General features: G+C 42.8%; 1 protein-coding gene across 1 annotated transcript; it reads left to right on the forward strand.

The window, feature by feature from the left end:
* Positions 1 to 634: 634 nt before the first annotated feature.
* arpc1a (actin related protein 2/3 complex, subunit 1A) lies at positions 635 to 18442 on the forward strand. Its single transcript, XM_083766109.1, has 11 exons — positions 635 to 977; positions 1682 to 1773; positions 2419 to 2523; positions 5138 to 5360; positions 7661 to 7768; positions 7890 to 7993; positions 9258 to 9366; positions 10032 to 10107; positions 10501 to 10694; positions 16094 to 16184; positions 16992 to 18442. The coding sequence occupies exons 2-11, from the start codon at positions 1710 to 1712 to the stop codon at positions 17028 to 17030; spliced, it is 1113 nt and encodes a 370-aa protein (XP_083622235.1). The 5' UTR covers positions 635 to 977; positions 1682 to 1709; the 3' UTR covers positions 17031 to 18442.
* The last annotated feature ends 2918 nt before the right edge of the window (positions 18443 to 21360 follow it).

The raw sequence follows: 21360 nt of genomic DNA on the forward strand, positions 1-21360 counted from the left end.
CTTTAGAGAGACTGTGTACCAATTTGCGCGATGTTTGGACAAAATCTGTAGGTGTACTGTGCAAAAACTTGTTTTGCACAAAGCGGCCTCCTGGTGGCGCTATAACAGGCCGTTCTGGAAATTTTGGGGCAGAGGTTCATCGTTGGCATCCAGGGAGTGTGTGTGCAAAATTTGGCATCGACCGGGTTAACGGTGGCCGAGATTAGCTGCTCACGGACACACACACACACACACATGGACGGACGGACACACGGACGGACGGAGTGCAAAACATACTCTCCCCCCATGCCTTCGGCCTGGTGGAGACAACCACCGCCTACAGTATATTTAGTGTTTCTCAGCCTGTGGGTCGGGTCCCCCACATGTAGTGACAATTTAAGGACTTTACCATTGATTTTAATTCCTGTTAAGAATAATTAAGGGGGGGGGGGGGGGGTGACCATTCCTGCATAAATAGTAATCAGCCAAACTATACTATACAAACTGGTCAAACATTGGCCAAATTGTCAAATAATAAAAAATATTCTCGAATTTGTATGGTTTCCCCCTCAGTCGTTGTGTGTGTAATTCCCCCAAACGAACAGTGGATGACAGCAATACGCCACCATACTGGCTTCTGGTCTGGTGGTCTCACGTTAAACCCCCAAAGAAGAAGACGACTGACGAAAGAGAAGGTTATTCAATTGAATGTAACAGCTAGCCTGATGCTAATATGCTAATAAGCTAGCTGTGTGTGTGTCGGCAGTAGGAGGAGGCATATCATTCCAATCTTTCTTTTTACTAACGAACTACCCAAACCGAATGCACCCGGCGGAGGCCGTCTCCTGCTGGACATCTTGACCGCTGCCCGGACAGAATTCGTGTCGACTGACCAGAGTCCGCGAATTCACGTCCCACCAACCATTACCAAGTCCCAGTTCGTTAGCTAACGCTGCTAGGCTAGCAGGAGGAGGAAAAAAACACTACAGAGTTTAAAGGTAAGTTAGCATTAGCATGCGGTGCTAGCGGAATGCGAACGGCTAGTAGCATCTGTTGGATTTGAAGGAATGTCGGGGGAAATTAATACACCCGATTTATTTAATTTTAACGTGGTTTCTCGTGATCAACGACGTGTTTTTTCATGTGTGAATGGAAGTGTTGAAGTGATGATGTTGGCTTTAAATTATTAGTGCAATGTATGTATGGGAATATTTCACGTCATCGTTGCTAAAATTATAATATAGCCTATAGAGACAATACTACTTGTCTTTGTAATATGAATTGTCTTTGGTTCGAATGAGACATTTTCATATAGCTATTACTATGTAACAGACTGACTGACTAAGTCAATGCTATGTCTAATGTTAACACTAGCTAATGTACCGGTAATAACACTGTGTAAGTTAGCATCGGTTTGGTCAGTTAAGTTGGTTTGAACTTGAACTTGTAAACAGCAGCGGATCCAAGTGTCTGTGGTTATCTATGATATGGCTGTGTCACCATTGAGCTAAGCTTTGCTAACAAAACTGAACGTATTTAAGATAAGTACAGTTGCAATTAAAGTATTCCTGTGGACAGTACAAGACAAATGGGTGACTCTTAAGATGGCCTGAGGTTAATGGATGTGTAATAGAGGGCTGATTATGTGAAAGCCACACACACTCCAGAGTTCATGGTTTGGTTTGTGTCATTGTCATAACAGTGTCACAGAAGGGCCACACCCAGGCGACATGTCTCTACACCAGTTTCTGTTAGAGCCCATCACCTGCCACGCGTGGAATCACGACAGGACACGTAAGACAACCTTTCTTCTCACTTGTGGTGTTTGTTGCCAATGGTATTTTACTGTACAAAATCCTCAGTATTAAATTAACCCAAGAGTGTAAACGTGTGGTTCGAGCGTCCGTCTGAGTCTGGGAGGTTGGGGATTTGATTCCCTGGCCAGGTCACACCAAAGACTATTAAAAACAAAAGGGACCCATTTATACAATGCATCAAGGCTTAGATTGAGAGTACGGCCCTGTGACATACTAGCGTTATGACCAGGGGGTGTACTTGTACATCATGTCCAGGAGATGTACTCGCAAGCTTGTACATTCATTGGCTATCTTTGATATTTGTGCACAACACTCTTGTATGAAATAACATTTAATTGGTAAATTGATTTGTTTATATACGTTTTTATTATCCAAACTTCCAAAGGTTCGGGGGCCTCACATCTAGAGTTTGGGCCTCTATGTTATGGCTGAGTCATGGTGACGTAAGCGTGATGGCGTGGTCCGCCCGCCTGCCAGTCCTCCCTTAATCCAATTTGAGTATAGGATTCTGAAAAGGTTATTTGAGATGAATCAAAAACGTAATCAGTGGAACAATTGCTAAGAAGATAATGGATTAACTGTATGGATAGTAACACTATATATTTTTTCCACATATCTGCAGAACTCGCCATCAGTCCCAATAACCATGAAGTTCATATCTACAAGAAGAGTGGAAACCAGTGGGTGAAGACTCATGAGTTGAAGGAGCATAATGGACATATAACAGGTATACTATACAGTCAACCAAATGTTTTTACATTGCAATTATTTGAATGAATAAATGTTTATTTTTAACCAACTTGTATGGTAGAGCATGTTAATAGTTTAGGGTTACGTTTTGTTGTAGAAATTTGGTCTCTTGTTCAAATTCGAATCCCAGTTAGGACATCCTCCTGGGGATGCGCTCGCATGCAAAGACTGATGCATGCTTTTGCAGTTCATAATAACAAGTTGGACCACTTAATACCTGGTTGGATGTAGACCAGATATTTGACAAATGAACGCTTTATGCTCTTGTAACTACCTGCCATGTCATTGGGCGATGAGACAATAACAGTCACACGGAGATACAGTATACATGTGCTGAGATGTATACATAACATGTATTATTATCATGTTAAGACTTTGGTAGTGTTTATCCATACTAGACAAGTGGCACTGGTTTCCAACCTTTTTCTGTATCAGGACCACTTAACAAAACACCTGTGTGGATTTTCACAGCATGTTAATTTTACTGAGCAATCAATTGATTGTGTTCCGGCTTGAATCAATGTATAATTCAATTTCCTATTCATCAATATATTATATATATATATATATATATATATATATATATATATATATATATATATATATCAAGGCTTTAAAGAAATACATACCATGACATTTCTTTACATTAATGTTTGTAATACGAATATTATATTATCATCAAAACTGTTGCTGTTTTGCCAATTATTTGGGGGCCCACTTGCAATATCCTCACGGCCCACAGGTTGGAAATCGCTGCCATAAACCATCTGTCTACTCAGTAGTAGTGATGGGACAATTTAAATCACTATGATCGGCACATTACAAGCTCACAACACGATGCGTTCAGTGAGTTTGTAGATCTGATACTTTTGGCTATTGTTCCCCTGGAACATGAATGTTGGTTAAACAAAAGTGGCATTTTAAGAGTTTTAAGCATATTTTGATTGTCATGATTATTTTGGCCACAATAATCCTGACAAGAAAATTTCAAACACACACTGTGTGTGTGTGTGTGTGTGTGTGTGTGTGTGTGTGTGTGTGTGTGTGTGTGTGTGTGTGTGTGTGTGTGTGTGTGTGTGTGTGTGTGTGTGTGTGTGTGTGCGCGCGTGTGTGTACACACAACATATTCAGTGTTTTAATACAGCCATTCATAACTCAACGGACCCTTGAGTTACATTTGTACATTGCTCAGAGTCAAATCAACACTCAGGGTTGTACAAGTGCATGATGCGGTATCCAAATAATCTTTATGAATGGTAACAAGTAAGCAAGTGTTTTGCAAGTCAACACTCCATTGAGTGAAAATGAAAAGGCTCTGTTCCCACTTCCCACTGTCACAGGATGGAACCGGAGGAGGAGACTGTTGCCTTGTTGATTGAGATATTTTGCCAAACAATAAAGTGTGAAATGGATTGAATGGTGACATAATCCGTGCCCAAATATGAAGTTAAATATTTCAAATTGTAGAACACGGCAACACGCCTACTCTGCTGTTCCGAAGAACTTGGACCCACAAGGGTCTAAACGTTGTACCTATTTGTTAATAAAGAGCATGGGAGCTTAAAGGACAATTTTTTTTTTTCAATCAAGGTTCATGTTTTAGGTTGTTATTAGAGAAAGTAAAAGATGAGTTTTATTTTATTTTATTTTATTTTATTTTATTTTATTTTATTTTATTTTATTTTATTTTATTTTATTTTATTTTATTTTATTTTATTTTATTTTATTTTATTTTATTTTATTTTATTTTATTTTATTTTATTTTCATTAGCTGCTTTCTCTAGTGTCAGGGGGCGGGGGCATTCGAACAAGTGGCTAAATTAGATATTCTTTTTGTCGGTGAGCGGACTTCCTTACTTCTAGACTCTATGTATTTTTGTTCAGCAGCACCCGTACAATAGTTTGAGATGTGCGTGCTTCCCTTTTGGATTCCATTTAAAATTGTAGAACACAACATAATGTAGAACTTAATGTAGACTTCTACATTAATCTACTGATAGTTTGCACACACAATTTTGCATTGAATGTATTCTGCTTTTGGCGGAATCTGTCTTGAGAGATTAGATCTGGACAGACACACAGAACCTCTTTCAGTGCCACCGTAAAAAAAAAGAAGTGCTATTACAGTGGTTGGTATTCCATGACACTGGCAGTTTTGTGGCTGTGTAGTGATTGCTGCCACAGCCCTACTCTCTGCTGTACTACCTACCATAAAAAGCAGAAAAGGGAGGCGCTGCCCTAGAGATGTCTCGTGATAATTGTGTCGGGGCAGGGTTCTGTGTGATTGAGGTCATGAAGTATATCGTCCCTTTTGTGTCGAAACCTCATATGTCCCAAACTGTTATACTTTACAGGATTCAAATTAAAAAAATAAAAACGGCAAAAGTAGCAGATCTAGTTGTAATATGATGAAGTTGGGCATTCATTCATGAAAGAACACAGATGAAAGCAAAAGAAAATATGGAGATAAGAGGTTTCTGCTCTGACAGCAGTGATATTAAACTCGTATGGCTCAACCAGCGTTGTGATAGTTGCTCATTAACCAACGTAATTACAGGCGAGTTGATTGTGGTCTTCTCTCTGTATCGCAGGTATCGACTGGGCTCCTAAAAGCGACCGTATAGTGACGTGCGGGGCGGACCGTAATGCCTACGTGTGGTCTCAGAAGGAAGGCGTCTGGAAGCCCACCCTGGTCATCCTCAGGATCAACCGTGCTGCCACGTTCGTCAAATGGTCCCCGCTGGAGAACAAGTTTGCAGTGGGCAGCGGCGCGAGGCTCATCTCCGTGTGCTACTTTGAGTCTGAGAATGACTGGTGAGATCTGAGGCAGATTTTAAAAAAAAGAAGAAAAAAGGTCTTCTTTAACTAGTTTTCTATGTCAGTGGTTCTCAAACAATTTCATGTCAAGGACCCCCAGAATTGTCTGTATTTGGCCGCCGACCCCATCAAAATATTTTGTTCCAGGGACCCCCCCAGAAGCAAATATTTGAGTTAAAAACATTCACTGTGAAATAATCTATATTCAAAGATTTGCACGTTTTCACGATTTATCAAAAATAGCAGGTCTTTCTTGTATTACTGCTATTTTTCAACAGCTAAAGTATAAAATAATGGTTAGTGTGGTTAAACGCCCGAGCAGAGCGAGCTCTACTGTCAATTGATTAAGGGATGACTGCTGATGAAGGCCTGAAATGCAAATTTATCATGCCTGCTGCTGCGGTAAATAAAATAAATCAAAGTAATAATAATAATAATAATAATTGTATTTCGTTAAACCAAGAACAGTGCAGTAACTAGTTCGCTCCGTCCCTCTATGCCCAGAAGAGCATTGGGCTCTTTTAGGCTAGCCTGCTGGTACTTTAATACCGGACTGAAGATTTTGGTGCTAGATTTTGCTGCTACTTAAATGCCCCGAGCTGTCAGTTCTCCCCCCAGTGCTCTAAAACGGACATTAACCCATTTTGACCTGAGATCAGATTCTAAAAATGTCTTCTACATCCTGACAGTTTTCTGAAAAAGCTATGTTTCTATGTCAGTCGTAGCGCGCCACTCGGTGGCGCGCTATGAGCTTGTAGATCTGCTATTTTTCAATAGCTAAAAGCATAGCATAATGCTAACACCAAAAGAGGTCCCCGCCCAAAATGGGTGAAAAGGAACGGAAACACCCCTGCACACTGCATGTGAGACTAGTAAACAACAACACAGCTTTGATGGTAGCATGTAGGCTACCGTGAGCTTAAAAAGTCTAGAAATGCCTAATATAAACTAAGCTAAACTGTGTGGCTGTACCTAAGCCTGTTAATCCTCTTCATAACATGTGGAACATAAGGCTGTGACTATCTGCTTCCATCTGGTCCTGTTGTGCCTCGCCCCATGTTAGGTTTGCCATCTTCAGTTTTGAGGTCACAGTTCTCCTCTTTCCAGGTGGGGTCCATCTCGAGGCTACTTTAGGAATGCAGTCCTGATCCACATATGGAAACATATCTGAGCCGGTGGTGTTTGATTTCTAGCACCACATTGCGACAGTTCGTCTTTCTGTACAGTTCATTGGAGATCTTTTCTGTCCAAAGATGCAACATATCTTCCGGAGACACCCATTGTTTTTGTTTGTTTATTAAGCTTAAGCAGATATAGGCTATGGGAAAAATACATTCAAAGAGCCTATCAATGATCTGCAGCTACTCAGTCAGGCGTACAGTATGTGTAAACTGAATGTTGGATGAATGACAGTCCTTGAGCTTTGTGGGATTACAGTCACATACTGAGGAGGTGTCTGTTCAACCTCTTCTTGAAGGCGTGAACACTGCTAGATGTAATGAAGGTGGAAGGCACTAATCTTTTTCATGTCGCTCTCAAACCACTCGCCAGCATTCTGAGCCATAAAGCAGGACTGATTTTTAACATTGCTGTTGTACAGTTGGAGCTTGGTTTTAAGACTATACTGCTTGGATTTCCAGATGGTCTGAAGGCTTGCAAAAGTGCTGCGAGCTCTCCCGAGCCTTATTCCGATGTCCTTGCTGCATGTATTGTCCTTACTGAGGAGACTTCCCAGATATGTGAACTCCTCGACATAATCGAGACGGTTACCGTCCATGATCGGTGAGTGTGTGCTGTTGAGTTTATGCACATCACTTGGTTTTTGAAGGTGTTCATGTTCCGGCCGGTCTGTTTGGCGAATATGTCTGTCCGGTTAGTCCTTTCTTGCAAGTGATTGTGATTGGTGGAAAAGAGCAGCAAGGTCATCAACATACTCAAGATCTTATAGCTGGTTGAAGAGAGTCCACTGGATGCCCCTGGGCTTGTCTGAGAGGGTATGGGGGAGATGATTACATCCCTGGTGTGCATCGCATTCCTCAAGGTACCTTTCAGTGAGGTTGCCATTAACAAAATGTACCTGTGTATTAATCTTTCAGTATCCGATCCTGTTATTATTAAAATCAAAATGTGTGTGTGTGTGTGTGTGTGTGTGTGTGTGTGTGTGTGTGTGTGTGTGTGTGTGTGTGTGTGTGTGTGTGTGTGTGTGTGTGTGTGTGTGTGTGTGTGTGTGTGTGTGTGTGTGTGTGTGTGTGTGTGTGTGTGTGTGTGTGTGTGTGTGTGTGTGTGTGTAAAATCAGGTGGGTGAGTAAGCACATCAAGAAGCCCATCCGTTCCACAATCCTCAGTCTGGACTGGCACCCTAACAACATTCTGCTGGCCGCCGGCTCCTGTGACTTCAAATGCAGGTGAGATTACTGATTCACAGACCACCGTTCGTTCGTTGTCTTTCTTCCACAAAGAGCAACAGAATTCAACAGGAGGACATCATGATCTCACCTTCCTTCCCTCTCTCTTCTCCTCCTCCAGGGTGTTCTCAGCCTACATCAAGGAGGTTGAGGAGAAGCCCGGTCCCACTCCCTGGGGCAGCAAGATGCCCTTTGGTGCTGTGCTAGCAGAGTTTGGAGGAGCAGGTTAGTATCTGTGTTATGGGCTGTGATTTGTGACGATAGCGTTGTGTGTGTGTGTGTGTGTGTGTACGTGTGTACTTGGTTGCGCACTAGTGTCATGCACAGAAGATCTACTGTAGAAGCGATTTGGTGTGTGTAAACCAGGCATAAGTTAAAGCCACAATCTGTAAGACACTACTACAGTTGTTTTGCTGGCTCCATTATTGCTATCGGCCCAGAGATCATTACTGAACCATGTACAATGATAACACTGCTTGCTTACTGTATAGCAGGACTTTTTCTTTTTTTTTATACCAAAATGCTATTTTAATGACTCTGCGTCCTAGGAGCCAGAGTGTTCATTTTTCAGTGCACATTGTTATAAAATGGTGGCAGCACCCCTGTGTTTCGCTTTCTTTTTTATTTAACACCCTGAGAGCAGCATAAACGGAGGTCTCCGTCCTATCCAATAGTTATGTTCAGCGCTCAGGTTAACCACAAGAACCCTAGTGTCCATATTTTGAGGCGAACATTCAGTGAAAATAGCAGAGCTATGAGTTAACAAAGCATTGTTGTACATTGGCTATTTTCGGCAAAGATATTTGGTGTAGGGGGAAAAAGGTTTGGGAGCATAATTACTGTTACATACATTTAAATTGTTTGCAGGTGGAAGTGGCTGGGTCCACTCTTTTCTAAATGTGTATATATTCGTACCCCCCTCCCCCCTATGGGATGTTATCCGCCCGCACCATGGTTGGTGGTTTAGCAGAAAATCCGGTTTTAACATTGGTCCGGTTGCTAGGCAACGCCTCCATCACCCCCAGCACCAGGATGTTTGCACACAGCCCCCATTTAACTCCAGTCAAAGTAGGATTTTCTATGCCTCGTATCTCTGAAACTACGAGCGCTGTCCGTGGTATTGACGAGTCATCTGAGGTTCGGATGTGATTTGTGATTTTGTCTCGCATCGCTCCCGACATGTTGACGTTTCTGGCGAAAGGTAAACGGCGTGAGGTAACGCTAATAATAGCCGATCGTTACAATGGTGGTCTCCAGGCTGGGAAACCGGAAATGAAGGTGACCAAATGTAGGCAAAAACCCTGGCAGGGTTTACCAATACCTACACTCTGCTGCCACCTAATGGCGCAGAAATAATTAACCTGTGTTTTAAGGTGGAGGTGGCTGGGTCCACTCTGTGTCTGTCTAAATGCCTTTTAACCTGTGTTGTAGGTGGAGGTGGCTGGGTCCACTCTGTGTCTGTCTAAATGCCTTTTAACCTGTGTTGTAGGTGGAGGTGGCTGGGTCCACTCTGTGTCTTTCTCGGCCTCTGGGAATCGCCTGGCCTGGGTCAGCCATGACAGCACTGTCACTGTGGTCGACAGCTCCAAGACTGCCAGGTAGCTCAGTCAACCCTCAATGGAACATCCCACTGTCAATTAGCACTCGAAACCTCCAGCTCTTATTGGCCATGTCATTTAGGGATGCAACCATACAGGTTTTTTCCATTCCGATCCGATATATTAATTTGTATATATCGCAATACTTTGCCGATATCCGATATTTTACATGGCAAAAAATAATAATACAAAAAGTGCATTACCATTATTTATTAATTGTAGGATAGGCTTCAAATAATAGCGCAGACATACTATTATTATAGTTTGTTGTGTAATGCTACACATTACACACACAACACACAACATACACCCAACAAGGATGTAATACACACAGCATATCATTAAATAGCAAATAAAGTACAAATGCCTTATATTTACATTCAAAGAAGGGATGTTTGTGGATAAGTGTTTAACCTGTAGCCCTTAAGGAAATGGTAACCTGTTAAGAGGTTCCACTTACGTTACGTTCATTATTATCGCAATTGACATCACATGTATAATATCACTGACGCCTTGGTGAAATGTGCAAATATACACATGATTCCATTTAATGAAATTTCCATTGACGTGGAGTGGAATAACGATTGATGTATTGAGCAGCTGGTTACGGCTACACATTCTTGTCAATCTAAATCAAAGTTGTAACATAATATCTGTGTGTTTAGTCCTTCTCAGCTGAAGACGGAGTTCCTCCCTCTCCTCAATGTCATCTTTGTGTCAGAGAACAGTGTGGTGGCGGCGGTAAGAACACTAATCGATCATTTAACAATGCATTAATAATCAATCCCTATTTTCTAAATGTTGAAAACATGTTAAACATTTCATGTGTGATGAAGTATAGAATAATGCTTACGGTGTTAATTGATTCATTGATATATAAATACAATAAATATATAAAGTAATTGAAAACGACGTTTCTCGATTAATCGAAAAGGTCACCGATGAAAAAAGAAAATAATCGACAGTTGCAGCCCTACGTTGTGTGTGTGTGTGTGTGTGTGTGTGTGTGTGTGTGTGTGTGTGTGTGTGTGTGTGTGTGTGTGTGTGTGTGTGTGTGTGTGTGTGTGTGTGTGTGTGTGTGTGTGTGTGTGTGTGTGTGTGTGTGTGTGTGTGTGTGTGTGTGTGTGTGCGCAGGGCCACGACTGCTGCCCCATGCTGTTCCGCTGCGACGACGGAGGGGCGCTGACGTTCGAGTCGAAGCTGGACCTCCCCAAGCAGAGCATCCAGAGGAACATCTCTGCCATGGAGCGCTTCAGGAACATGGACAAGAGAGCCACGACCGAGGACCGCAACACTGCCCTGGACACACTGCACCAGAACAGCATCACGTAAGAACACACACTACACACACACACATACACACACACACACACACAGTAAAGTGATACACACACTCGGGCACGCAGACAATTTGCGCACAGACATTCATAGCTCATGAATAGTCATGAACATATATATACACACACACACACACACACACACACACACACACACACACACACACACACACACACAGGTACAGTATACAGCCATGACATCTGGCATCCCACCGCAGAGCAGAGAGAGAACATCACGCATGTTTAATTCACAACCTTCCATTTCAGCATGTTCATGTACTCATCCTTACACTGTGACCCCGGCACACACACACACACACACACACACACACACACACACGTTGGAAGTTAACAGAAGCCTTGAACAGGGGTGGGGGGGTGGTTGTTGTAAGCTTATAGGAGCGGGGACATGAACAACGCTCCTTATTTCCCCAAAGCTCTCCTCCTATACATGGAAGTATGTCAATGTATGTCATTCCCAAGCTGTCCTGTCCCTAGCCTGACCTAAGCAGAGACATTTCTGGCCTAGATGGGAGGGCCGCGGCGCAGAAAAACGCGCACCCTGATTGGATCTCATCGATCTGTCCGTCACCCCCGGCCCCTCCTCTCCCCCCTAGTGCAGCGCTACGTCACATCATTTAGAGCGACGCCTACGCAGAAGGGTTGACTCCCACTTTTAGACTGGTTCAGCCCACGGCTTTTTCCAGGCTTTCATCTTTCGCACAGACGAAATGAAAGCCTGGGTATCGAGGCTATCCTGTCCCTAGCCTGAGCTAACGTGTTAGGTTTCTGGTCTAGAGGGGCGGGTCGCGGCTGAGATTTGCGCACGCCCTGATTGGATCTCATCGATCTGTCCGTCACCCCCGGCCCCTCCTCTCCCCCCTAGTGCAGCGCTACGTCACATAATTTGGAGCGACGCCCACCCGGAAGGGTTGACTCCCACTTTTAGACCAGAGCGGCCAATGCGTTCCTCCAGGCTTTCAATTTTTGCACCAACAAAAATGAAAGCCTGGTACCGAGGCTATCCTGTCCCCTATCTGGACCCTGGGGGGGAGCAGAGACACACACACACACACACAGCCACGACCCACCTTTTTTGTGTTCACATTCTTGAACACAAAGCATAGTAGATGCTCAAACTTGGGGAAACCCAAGTCAACAATAAGTGTTTCAGCCTAGGATACTCCATATGTTGCGGATGCCAATTATTACAGACACTGACTGAACAGAATTTAGCTAATGCCTTGTCAGCTCTTGGCTTATTGGGCATTCCTGCAATCTGCAGGCCTTTCACAACTCGGACATTACCGAGGCTTCCAAATACGAACACCAGCTGTTTACATTCGTAACCAAGCTATGTAATATATTCCAGCTATGTAAAGATGGAATGGCGTGATTTCTTTCTCCCCTAAAACATTTTTCAAAAAAGTGTACAGAAAGTGTTAAAATTATGTTTTTATGTGGCCACACCCACCAGTTAATTAAAACTCTTTCCATGCCGTGCATGTGCACAACAGAGTTGAGTTCTGTGCCCGGCCCAATCTGCACTCGAAACACCAGAATCCCGGTCTTTGAGCCACTCTGAAGCTCCTCCGGTGCTGCTAGAAGCACTAATAACCGCAGGGCATCAAAGATTAGTCCAAATATCGCCTAATTGCCAATCCAGACCAGGGCTCCAGAGTGCGACCTATTAGGTCACATATGCTACTTCATTTCTTAAGCTGCGAGTAAAGAATTAACGAGGTGGAAACCGCTACATAAATTAATGGCGCCCGATGTGGGGGCATTATGAGGTCATTTATTAATACCACGCTATACAAAGAAAAAGATGGTGCTACCTAATTTGTGGTGGCGCTACCGACCGAAGTTAGTCTGGAGTAGAGCCCTGATCCAGACGCGGATCGAGAGAAGATTCAGAGAGAAACGCAGCTAAAGATCGTGGTTATAACAGGAGTGAATGGAGGGGAAATGTTTTGATCGCCCCCCCCCCCCCCCCCCCCCCATTGCAGAATGAAATCATCTCCTACGGAAAAAACACCCGCCTACGGTTAGTGGAAGCGAGGTTCTTCTGTACCCAGGAAATGTCAAAAAGTCGGCAAAGTCGTCACGGTCACAAATTGACAATTTAAAAAGGGTCATTAAAGTCTTTAAGAGCACAGAAAAGTTAAAGATGGGGGTGAAATGGTTAATTTGGGCATTTTATTTTGAAGTTTCAGCCTCAAAACTAGGAAATAGGAATGAGTTTCTGAACCAATCAGAGTCCCTCCAGGCTATGGGACGTCTCTCCGCCTCATGCACGCACACATGCAGAGTGGTTTGTTTACAAAGTGACAGAGAGACGGCAGCAAAGCCAGTGCAACAAACCATGTACAACCCAGATTCGGCACAAACGAGGGACTAAATTATTTCCGCTCCTATGCCACCAAAAATGTGGAACGCCCTACCAACAGTCATTAAGACATGTGAATCCCTTGACTCCTTCAAAACTGCTCTCAAAGGGCACCTACGGACGGCTGCAATTCGAAACTGGCTCCTGTAAAATCTGAATCCCCCTTTCCCCTCACTGTATATGTTTCTTTTCCCTTTTTGCTTCCTTTATGATGAATTCCTGTTCTGTTCTTTAACTATATACAGTAGAAGTGTCTATTTGTACGTCTCTAATTGTTTTGATGAATTGAACAAAGTGGACCCTGTTGTAAACAAGTGTAATGCTTAATTGGGTCGTCCACTCACAGTTAACAGTCTTTGTATTGAGTTTGTGCTTGAAATGTACTGTAATTCTGCAAACTGTTAATAAATATTTCAATCAATCAATCAAAGCTTATCTCTAACCTGTTCACAACCTATATACATATTTTTGTATGGTGATTAGTTTAAAACGAGTAATACACTGTCTGGATGCTTTCAGGAAGAAACCAAAAATACCCAGGGAAAGCATATTTCAACTCCATAGACACATACAAAAACCACGGCATGGCCATCTTTAAGACATTGGTACTTTAGTAAGGAATGCCTCTTCCAGGCTGTGGTCGAATGTACAACCCACTTCCAAAATGGTCACTTCTGACCAACTACTAAGAATACACACTGGGGCATCCCAGTGTGTATTCCCGGGCTCCCCCAGAGTCTAAGGTCGCATTCTCACCTAATACTTCGGTAGACTCAGATCCGTATGGGCGGGGAAAGGGGATTTTTGCATATTTATTTGGCTGCGGTTTGCCTTCACACTGTCATTCGCAGCAATTGGAAACGCAGCAGGGGGGACCTTTATCAATGTGTTCCGTTCATAAACTATAGCCTACACAGTGAAATCTATGGTGATAAAATTACACTCATAACGTGCGTGTGTCGTGCCGCCTGGGACCCCCCCCCCCCTCTCTCTCTCTCTCTCTCTACGCACGCAGCCGCCACACACTGTTCTTTTGGGCATGGAGGCACAGCGCTGCATGAGCGCACTGATATAACTCCCCAGTCCCACACAGTGACAGCACTCCATGTTTACGGCACGCACAGACAGACAGACAGACAGAATATTATGTAGGCTATAATACACTGCAGTGTTTTTATGTGTTTTCTTAAGCAATTGATTAATGTAGCCTACACGTCCTCATTTCGATCAGGGCTTCAGTCTCCTTATTCGACCACGTCTATCCACAGTAACGGGACATCTTTGCGCTGCGTAAAATATGCCTTAACCGTCTCCAACTGTGTTCAGCTCCTCACCCGCCACATTATGTTTGCTTCATTTCCTTTATTTACTGCGGATTGCATTCACACCTGCACCGAATCGTAGTCAAGTGCGATTCGAAGCGAAGCGAAACCCACGTTTTTGGACGGAGTAAAATGCGGTTATTTGCTGCGCATTAGGATTCGAATGAGCCTTCACACCTGCCAAACGAAGCGCACTTTCTGCCAATGCGCAGCAGGATTCGTTTTAATCGCAGCAAAGCTCTCTGGTATGAATGCGACCTAAGTGTACTTCTGAGTTTCTGAGTTTCCTCTGTCATTGGTGTATGTGTGAATGGTTGAATGTTATGCACAATCCATGTAAAGCCAAGACGCTATATAAATGCACCATTTACCATTTACACTGCACCGAAACAGCATCACATAAGACACAACAGATCAGTTTTCAGGATTGTGATTGTTGGTGTTGTTGCGTTTAGGGTAAGAATGTAGGGGATATGTTCAGTTCTGCCATTGCAGAAGTTAGTTAGGGGGGAAATTTTCTATTTTCTCTGTGGAGTTACTTTGATAGGTAGGTCAAGGTATGCTGCCTGAGCACAAAAAGATCCTTATAAGGCCAATAATAATGTGTGCCTTGAAATAAAATCATTTTTTATTTATTTAACCAGTCTCATTGAGATGGTAATCTCATTTAGAAGGAAGCCCTGGCACAAAGTGACAGGTTCAGGGAGTGGAGGTTGTAATAATTATTTGTTTTCAAATTAAAAAAGCAATTTAAATAGCCAGGCTTGATAAATGAATGTGTCATTGAGGCCATTTAATTATCCTTCCCTGTGCTACATATCACACACTTTTCTTTTAAGATATTTTTTTGCGGCTTACGCCTTTTATTGGTTTTTTGAAGGGACAGACAGTAGGCTGACAGGAAACGGGGGAGAGATGGGGGAAGACATGCAGTAAAGGCCGTGTCGGGCTCGGGAGTCGAATGAACGAATGATTGAGACTTGAGTTATGTAATGCAATAATGCTTTCCTCAAATAGGCACTGCAGCTGTTGTTCTGTGAATCAGCCTTTTTTTTTTTTTTATCTGAAAAGGCAAATGCATTTCATCACTGTGCACATGTTCTCTTCCCTTGTGTCCTTCAGTCCACCCTCACGCCTTACCTCACTAATTCAGTTCAAGTTGGTCAGGATTCTCCACAGCCAGCTTGAGTTTCCATGAGAAACTGTGAGATACTGTTGCACTGTCACTGCAATGATTATTATGTAATATTTAGCAAGTGAACTCCCTTGAAAAGGCACTATTTGACTACACTGTATATCGAGGGCAGGGAAATAAGTTTGGTAACAACACTCATTCAAAGCGTAGTGTATCTCCTTTTTGAAATATCCCACTTACAAAAATCTAAATCTATAGCTGAAGAGTACCTTAATTGAGCTTGAAACATGATTAAACAAACGTGTGTGTGTGTGTGTGTGTGTGTGTGTGTGTGTGTGTGTACTAATGTCATGCACAGAAGATCTAGAAGAACTTTGGTGTGTCAGTGGTGTGTGTGTGTTATTTTTCCCTGGTACAACATATTTTTGAGATGGGGGTCCGCAGCCAAATACATTTGGGGTTCCTTGGCACAAAAAGGTTTTAGAACTAACTGCTCTATAAGTCTCACACCTTCAGTTCCCCTTTGTATTTGTTTTTTATCCAGCCAAGTGTCTATCTACGAGGGAGACAAGAGGGACTGTCACAAGTTCTGCACCACAGGCATCGATGGAGCCATGACTATTTGGGACTTGAAGGTACAGACCTTTTTATAAGGGTGTACGCTCACAAACACTCAGTTTCGGTGCTGCCTTATTAACCTCTTTAGACCTGAGGTCGATTCTACAAACGCCTTCTAAATACTGAAAAACTTTGAACTCGTTGCTATATAAATAGCAACAGCTAATGTTACAAAAATAGTTTCTGGTCTAACTGGGCACTAGCCCCTCCTATGGACAGCTTGATGTGTGTATGAGCATGGAATGTGCTCAGCTGATTGGCTGAGCACGGAATGTGATGTATGATTATTAGGGATGGAGCTCGGAACCCGATAACAAGCTTATTGAGTACCCGGTGTCAATAAGCTTTGTGCTTATCAAGCCTGTTATCGAGCATAGCGGCCCATGGCATCATGTTTAAACAATCAAGACAAAAAATGAATCGAATCAAAAGTAAAAAGGTCAATTGCCTTCCGTCTGTTAGAAAAGTACTGTATTTGAAGGCCGTAGTAAAAGATGCTGGTTCTGTTCAGAAATTATTGTTGTCTCCCGTCTTTCCACCAAATAATAGAAAATGCTCGATAGTGGGCTCGGTAAGAAACAGACTCGATAAGCCTGATCGGTAAGGTGCTCGTTATCAATAAGAATTAGGGAGCTCCATCCCTAATGATGATAAGAGCGCCCCTCTCGTCACACGAGTGTGATATATTATTTTTGGTTGGTTGGTTGGTTTGGTTTGGTTTGGTTTGGTTAAGAGTACACATGGCTGCCCTGGCAATAAAAAATAAAATAAAAAACTATTGTCACGAATCATTCATAATTATACTGTGTTTTTGTATCCACCAGAGTCTAGAAACTTCTATCCAGGGCCTCCGCATCATGTGAAGGAATCGTTTGAAGGAATGAAGAAGACGCTGCTGCCGCTTCACCTGTTCTCCTCCCTGCTCCTCCTCTCCTCCTCCTCACCACCTCCTCCTCTGCTCCCACGACGCAGCCAGTAACACATGTGACTGACCACCTTAATAGAGTGTCTGCTAAAGCACTGACCAGACCATAACACACTCTTTGTGCGCGTGTATGCACACACAAACAAAACATACAGACACAGACACACAGGCACGCACACTTAAGCTGACATGTGACATCACTGTTGACATGTGACATCACTGTTGATTGTTTTTTCCTTAGTTTTGTTTGTTTGTTTTTTTAAATGAAGGCTAAACGGGGGGGTCAACGCGGGATGGCCCCCTCTGACACGTACAAACATGACGTGTGACACGATGAAGTGTGTGTGTGGATTTTATGTTCTCGAAAAAACCTCCTGACCTGTACCAAAACTCAGAACACTAAGAAGGTGTATTTCTTTCCCCCCAAATCAGATGGTATTTTCCCCCTCAGTTGACCCATGACATCATCTCTGATTATCATAGAAGGAGGTGCTTCTGGCCTTTTACTTCCTGGAAATACTTAACCACTTAAAGCACTAGTTCGCCCAATAAATCGATTATACACACACCATGAAGCCATTTCTTTTTGTTTTGTTGCATTCCCGAGCCGATAATTTGATGACTGGGTCATCAGTCAGTTGGAGTCTTATTGTTAGTTGGATTGATTGATTGATTGATTGAATACTTTATTAGGCAGAAATGTAAACAGTACAGAGTATAGTCAAACAGCCTAAAAGGATATCACTGAAAAAAAGTAATTGCGGTCTTGTTTCCATTCAGATCTTGGGTATTCAATTCATAATCATGACATGAAAAATAACAACGAAATTCAAATCATCACAATAATAATAATAAAAAGGACATGTGGTAGGAGACTGGAAGAGTCATAACAGACATGGCAGGCCATCATATTATTGGCTCCGGAATGTGACAAAAACTATAAAATATCAATGAATTCAAGGCCTCATAGGGTGTGTAATTGATACGCATTGTGAGCGTGTAGGTCGAGTATTCGACATGCCTAAAGTAGGGATGCCAGGTTGAACGTGGTTAAACCCTTTCTCAGGGAAGTAAAGTGATTGTTTTCTTCAGGACATTGATATGGTTTACGATGGTGTTGATGGTGGACTGTGGGGGGAGTTGTGTGTGTGGGAACTGATCGGGGGGAGAGAGTATGCAGCCGTCTAAAACCCTGCGCGTGTGGAGGAGTCACAGCAGGGCCAGCACATGGCTCTGTTAGCTTACGACACAAAAAAAGAAATGAAGGAATAACAAAGATGGAGGGTTTTTATGTAACTGATCACGAGCTAGAGACATGGAATAAAGATGAATCACATTTACAATACACAACCGGCTGTCCTCTTGTGTGTTTGTGGGAGATTTAGTTTTGTTTATTGGCACTAAAATGGGGGGCTGCTAAGCATGGCTTTGAGACTGGTGGGTGCCGGCAGGTTGGTGTGTGACAATCCGTTTTAAGTATTCCTTGGTCCGGCGGCGGACGGACGGACGGGCCCGGGAGAACAATAACGCGACACGCAGTATCACGCTAAGACGTTCACAATATTTTATTATACACAACAGGACATATATAGCTGGATCCTAATGACATGACTTAACGATCACTGAGACATAACAAACTCTTACTGCAGCACGCTGACCTTGCTGTCTGAGATGAGTTGTGTCAGTAGCTAGTATGCTACAGTTCATTCAGTACACAATACATTATCAAGTACACTGCTTTCACGTACAAGTACACATACACAGCCAGTGGGCAATCAGTCAGATCATATCACAACAGGGGGTGAAACACTACTATAAATTAATGTTACCAAACCTTGTCTTTTGACCTAAAAGGTCATTTGTACTATAATATTATTTATTATATTATTATTTATTGCATTAAACAATGTTAAACACACCAACATTGCAGCTGAACGAAAAGCTTGAATTATCTTCTTTCTATCTATCTAAGTTTTTGTTTCATGAAAATCCACCATAGAAACATTATGAGCTACTTTCTGTCAAGAAATGCCCTGCATTTGAGTGTCAGAGTTTGGAAGTACTTGTTTTCAATATCACAACATTTTGCTGCCTCCTGCATTATGTGACATTTAGAAACAGGTGGGAGGTTGAGTGATTTCCAACGATCGCTTCCAAACTCCAACACTCCATGCTGCTCAATGTTTTGCCACTCAGGCCCCATTTACACTGGCAGCCAAATCCGGCCTTAACCAGATCTGAGCCACATTTAGATTGGAATCTGATTTGTTTAAATGAGTGTGACATGTTGGACTCATTTTAAACCAATCAGATTTCAATCTCGATGTGGCACAGATCTGATTCAGGCTGGATTTGTCTGCCAGTGTGAATGGGGCCTCAGTCTAGATGGGTGCGTGTCCTGATGGGAATGGCCAGCAACTCTACATCTGACCTCAAACCCTTAGATATCCATATATGTAGCTGTCCTGTTCTGACATTCCATATGTTGATCCTTCCCCATCCATCCTTCCTCTTCGATGTCTCCCTTTTGACTGATACCTGTCCATTTAAACTCTAGACGGGCCTGCCCCAAAGTTATTAGTGCAGCCGCGCCCAGCAGCCAGTTCTCAACAGGCCCGGCCCTACCTGGACCCTCAAACCCTGTACACTCAAGACACTGCCCCCGCTGCCACCCTTAATCTCCATTATGGAGCTGACCTGTTCTGACATTCCTTATGTTGATCTGACCTCATCAAACCCTGTACACTCAAGACACGCTCCTTATATGGCCAGTACAGAATTCATTCCATATGTTGATCTAACCCCCCCATGCCAAAGCGCCAGCGCTCGCCCAGCAGTCTGCCATCACCCAGGCAGATGTGTGCACGTGACCTCGCCCCCTGCCCCTTTAGGGCAGCGGTGGCCGAACGGTTTGCGGAGCGGTCTTGATATCGGAAGGTTGCTAGTTCGTATCCCTGGACCGGCACGTTAAAATTACCACCGCTGAAGTGCCCTTGGACAAGGCATTGTACTGTACTGCATTACTGCTTGCTTTTTAATGTCGTTGCCTTGCTTTTCTTTTATTCTCCATTGTTCTGTAAAGCACTTTGAGCTGCATTTCATGTCATGAAAGGTGCTATACAAATAAAGTTTTATTATTATTATTATTATTATTGAACCCCTACCATGAAATGTTCTATGAGCAGGGCCTGGCTGTAAACAAGTTCTTGAGCTTAGTCCAGTTACCCTGGGTAAACATAGTACCTTTGTCGCTTCTCAACCTTATGCGTCATACTGGTTGTGTGTGTGTGTGTGTGTGTGTGTGTGTGTGTGTGTGTGTGTGTGTGTGTGTGTGTGTGTGTGTGTGTGTGTGTGTGTGTGTGTGTGCGTGTGCGTGTGCGTGTGCGTGATATTAGACTTATATTTTAAACTAAAGAAGATTTGGATCGCAAGTTAGAATTTATATTCAATGGAATGCCTGAAATTAAAAGCTGCCTCCAGTAGTACATCAGTCGGAGCAATTAGATCCCATCCCGGGATATTGAACAACATTGCCATCTTGTGGTCATTCTCGCTAACTTCACCTTAGAGTGATTAAATCGTCCCCTTTCACAGCAGCTATTTAGGCCTACTGTTGATTTTGACAGGTGAACGCACTGCTACGCAGCTGAGTGAATTAACGCTGTTAATTGTGGGCAGTTGTAATTGTAAGTATATTTACTCTTTTTTCACATTACATTATATGAGTAGGCTATGTCAAATGTTCACTACTTTTACTTAGCCTAGGCTACTCCACTAAATCTCAGGAGAGGCAAATACTGTATACTTTTACTACACTGCAATTCTTTACAGCTTTAGTTATTAGTTTAAGTTACTTTGTAGATTGATTATTATTACAAAACATACACTAACCACTCACTGCAACCCTATACAATGTATACATCTACAAGCTCTTAGATCTGCTATTTTCAAAACAATTTTATACATTTGAAAACTTGTGAAATTGACCACCACTGATTGGAACACACTACACAACCACAATTAATGTGGTAACTTTCAGTTGTTGTTTATACTAATTCAGAACATCCCACGTACTCCACTCCAAAGAGGAAATTATCTACCTAGGTTCCATCCTGGAGGCAAATCTTTCCGGTGATAAAATGGCCAATCAAAAAAGTCAACCAAATACAAATTTAAAGAACAAGATACAGGATCTCCTCACTGGTCGACAAAAACACCTTGAAGTCGAGCCCTCGTAGGCTACAAGTTTTCTTAATTCGACTATGCAT

The sequence above is a fragment of the Protomyctophum parallelum genome (assembly GCF_964188405.1).
Source record: "Protomyctophum parallelum genome assembly, chromosome: 5".
Classification (NCBI taxonomy): Eukaryota; Metazoa; Chordata; class Actinopteri; order Myctophiformes; family Myctophidae; genus Protomyctophum; species Protomyctophum parallelum.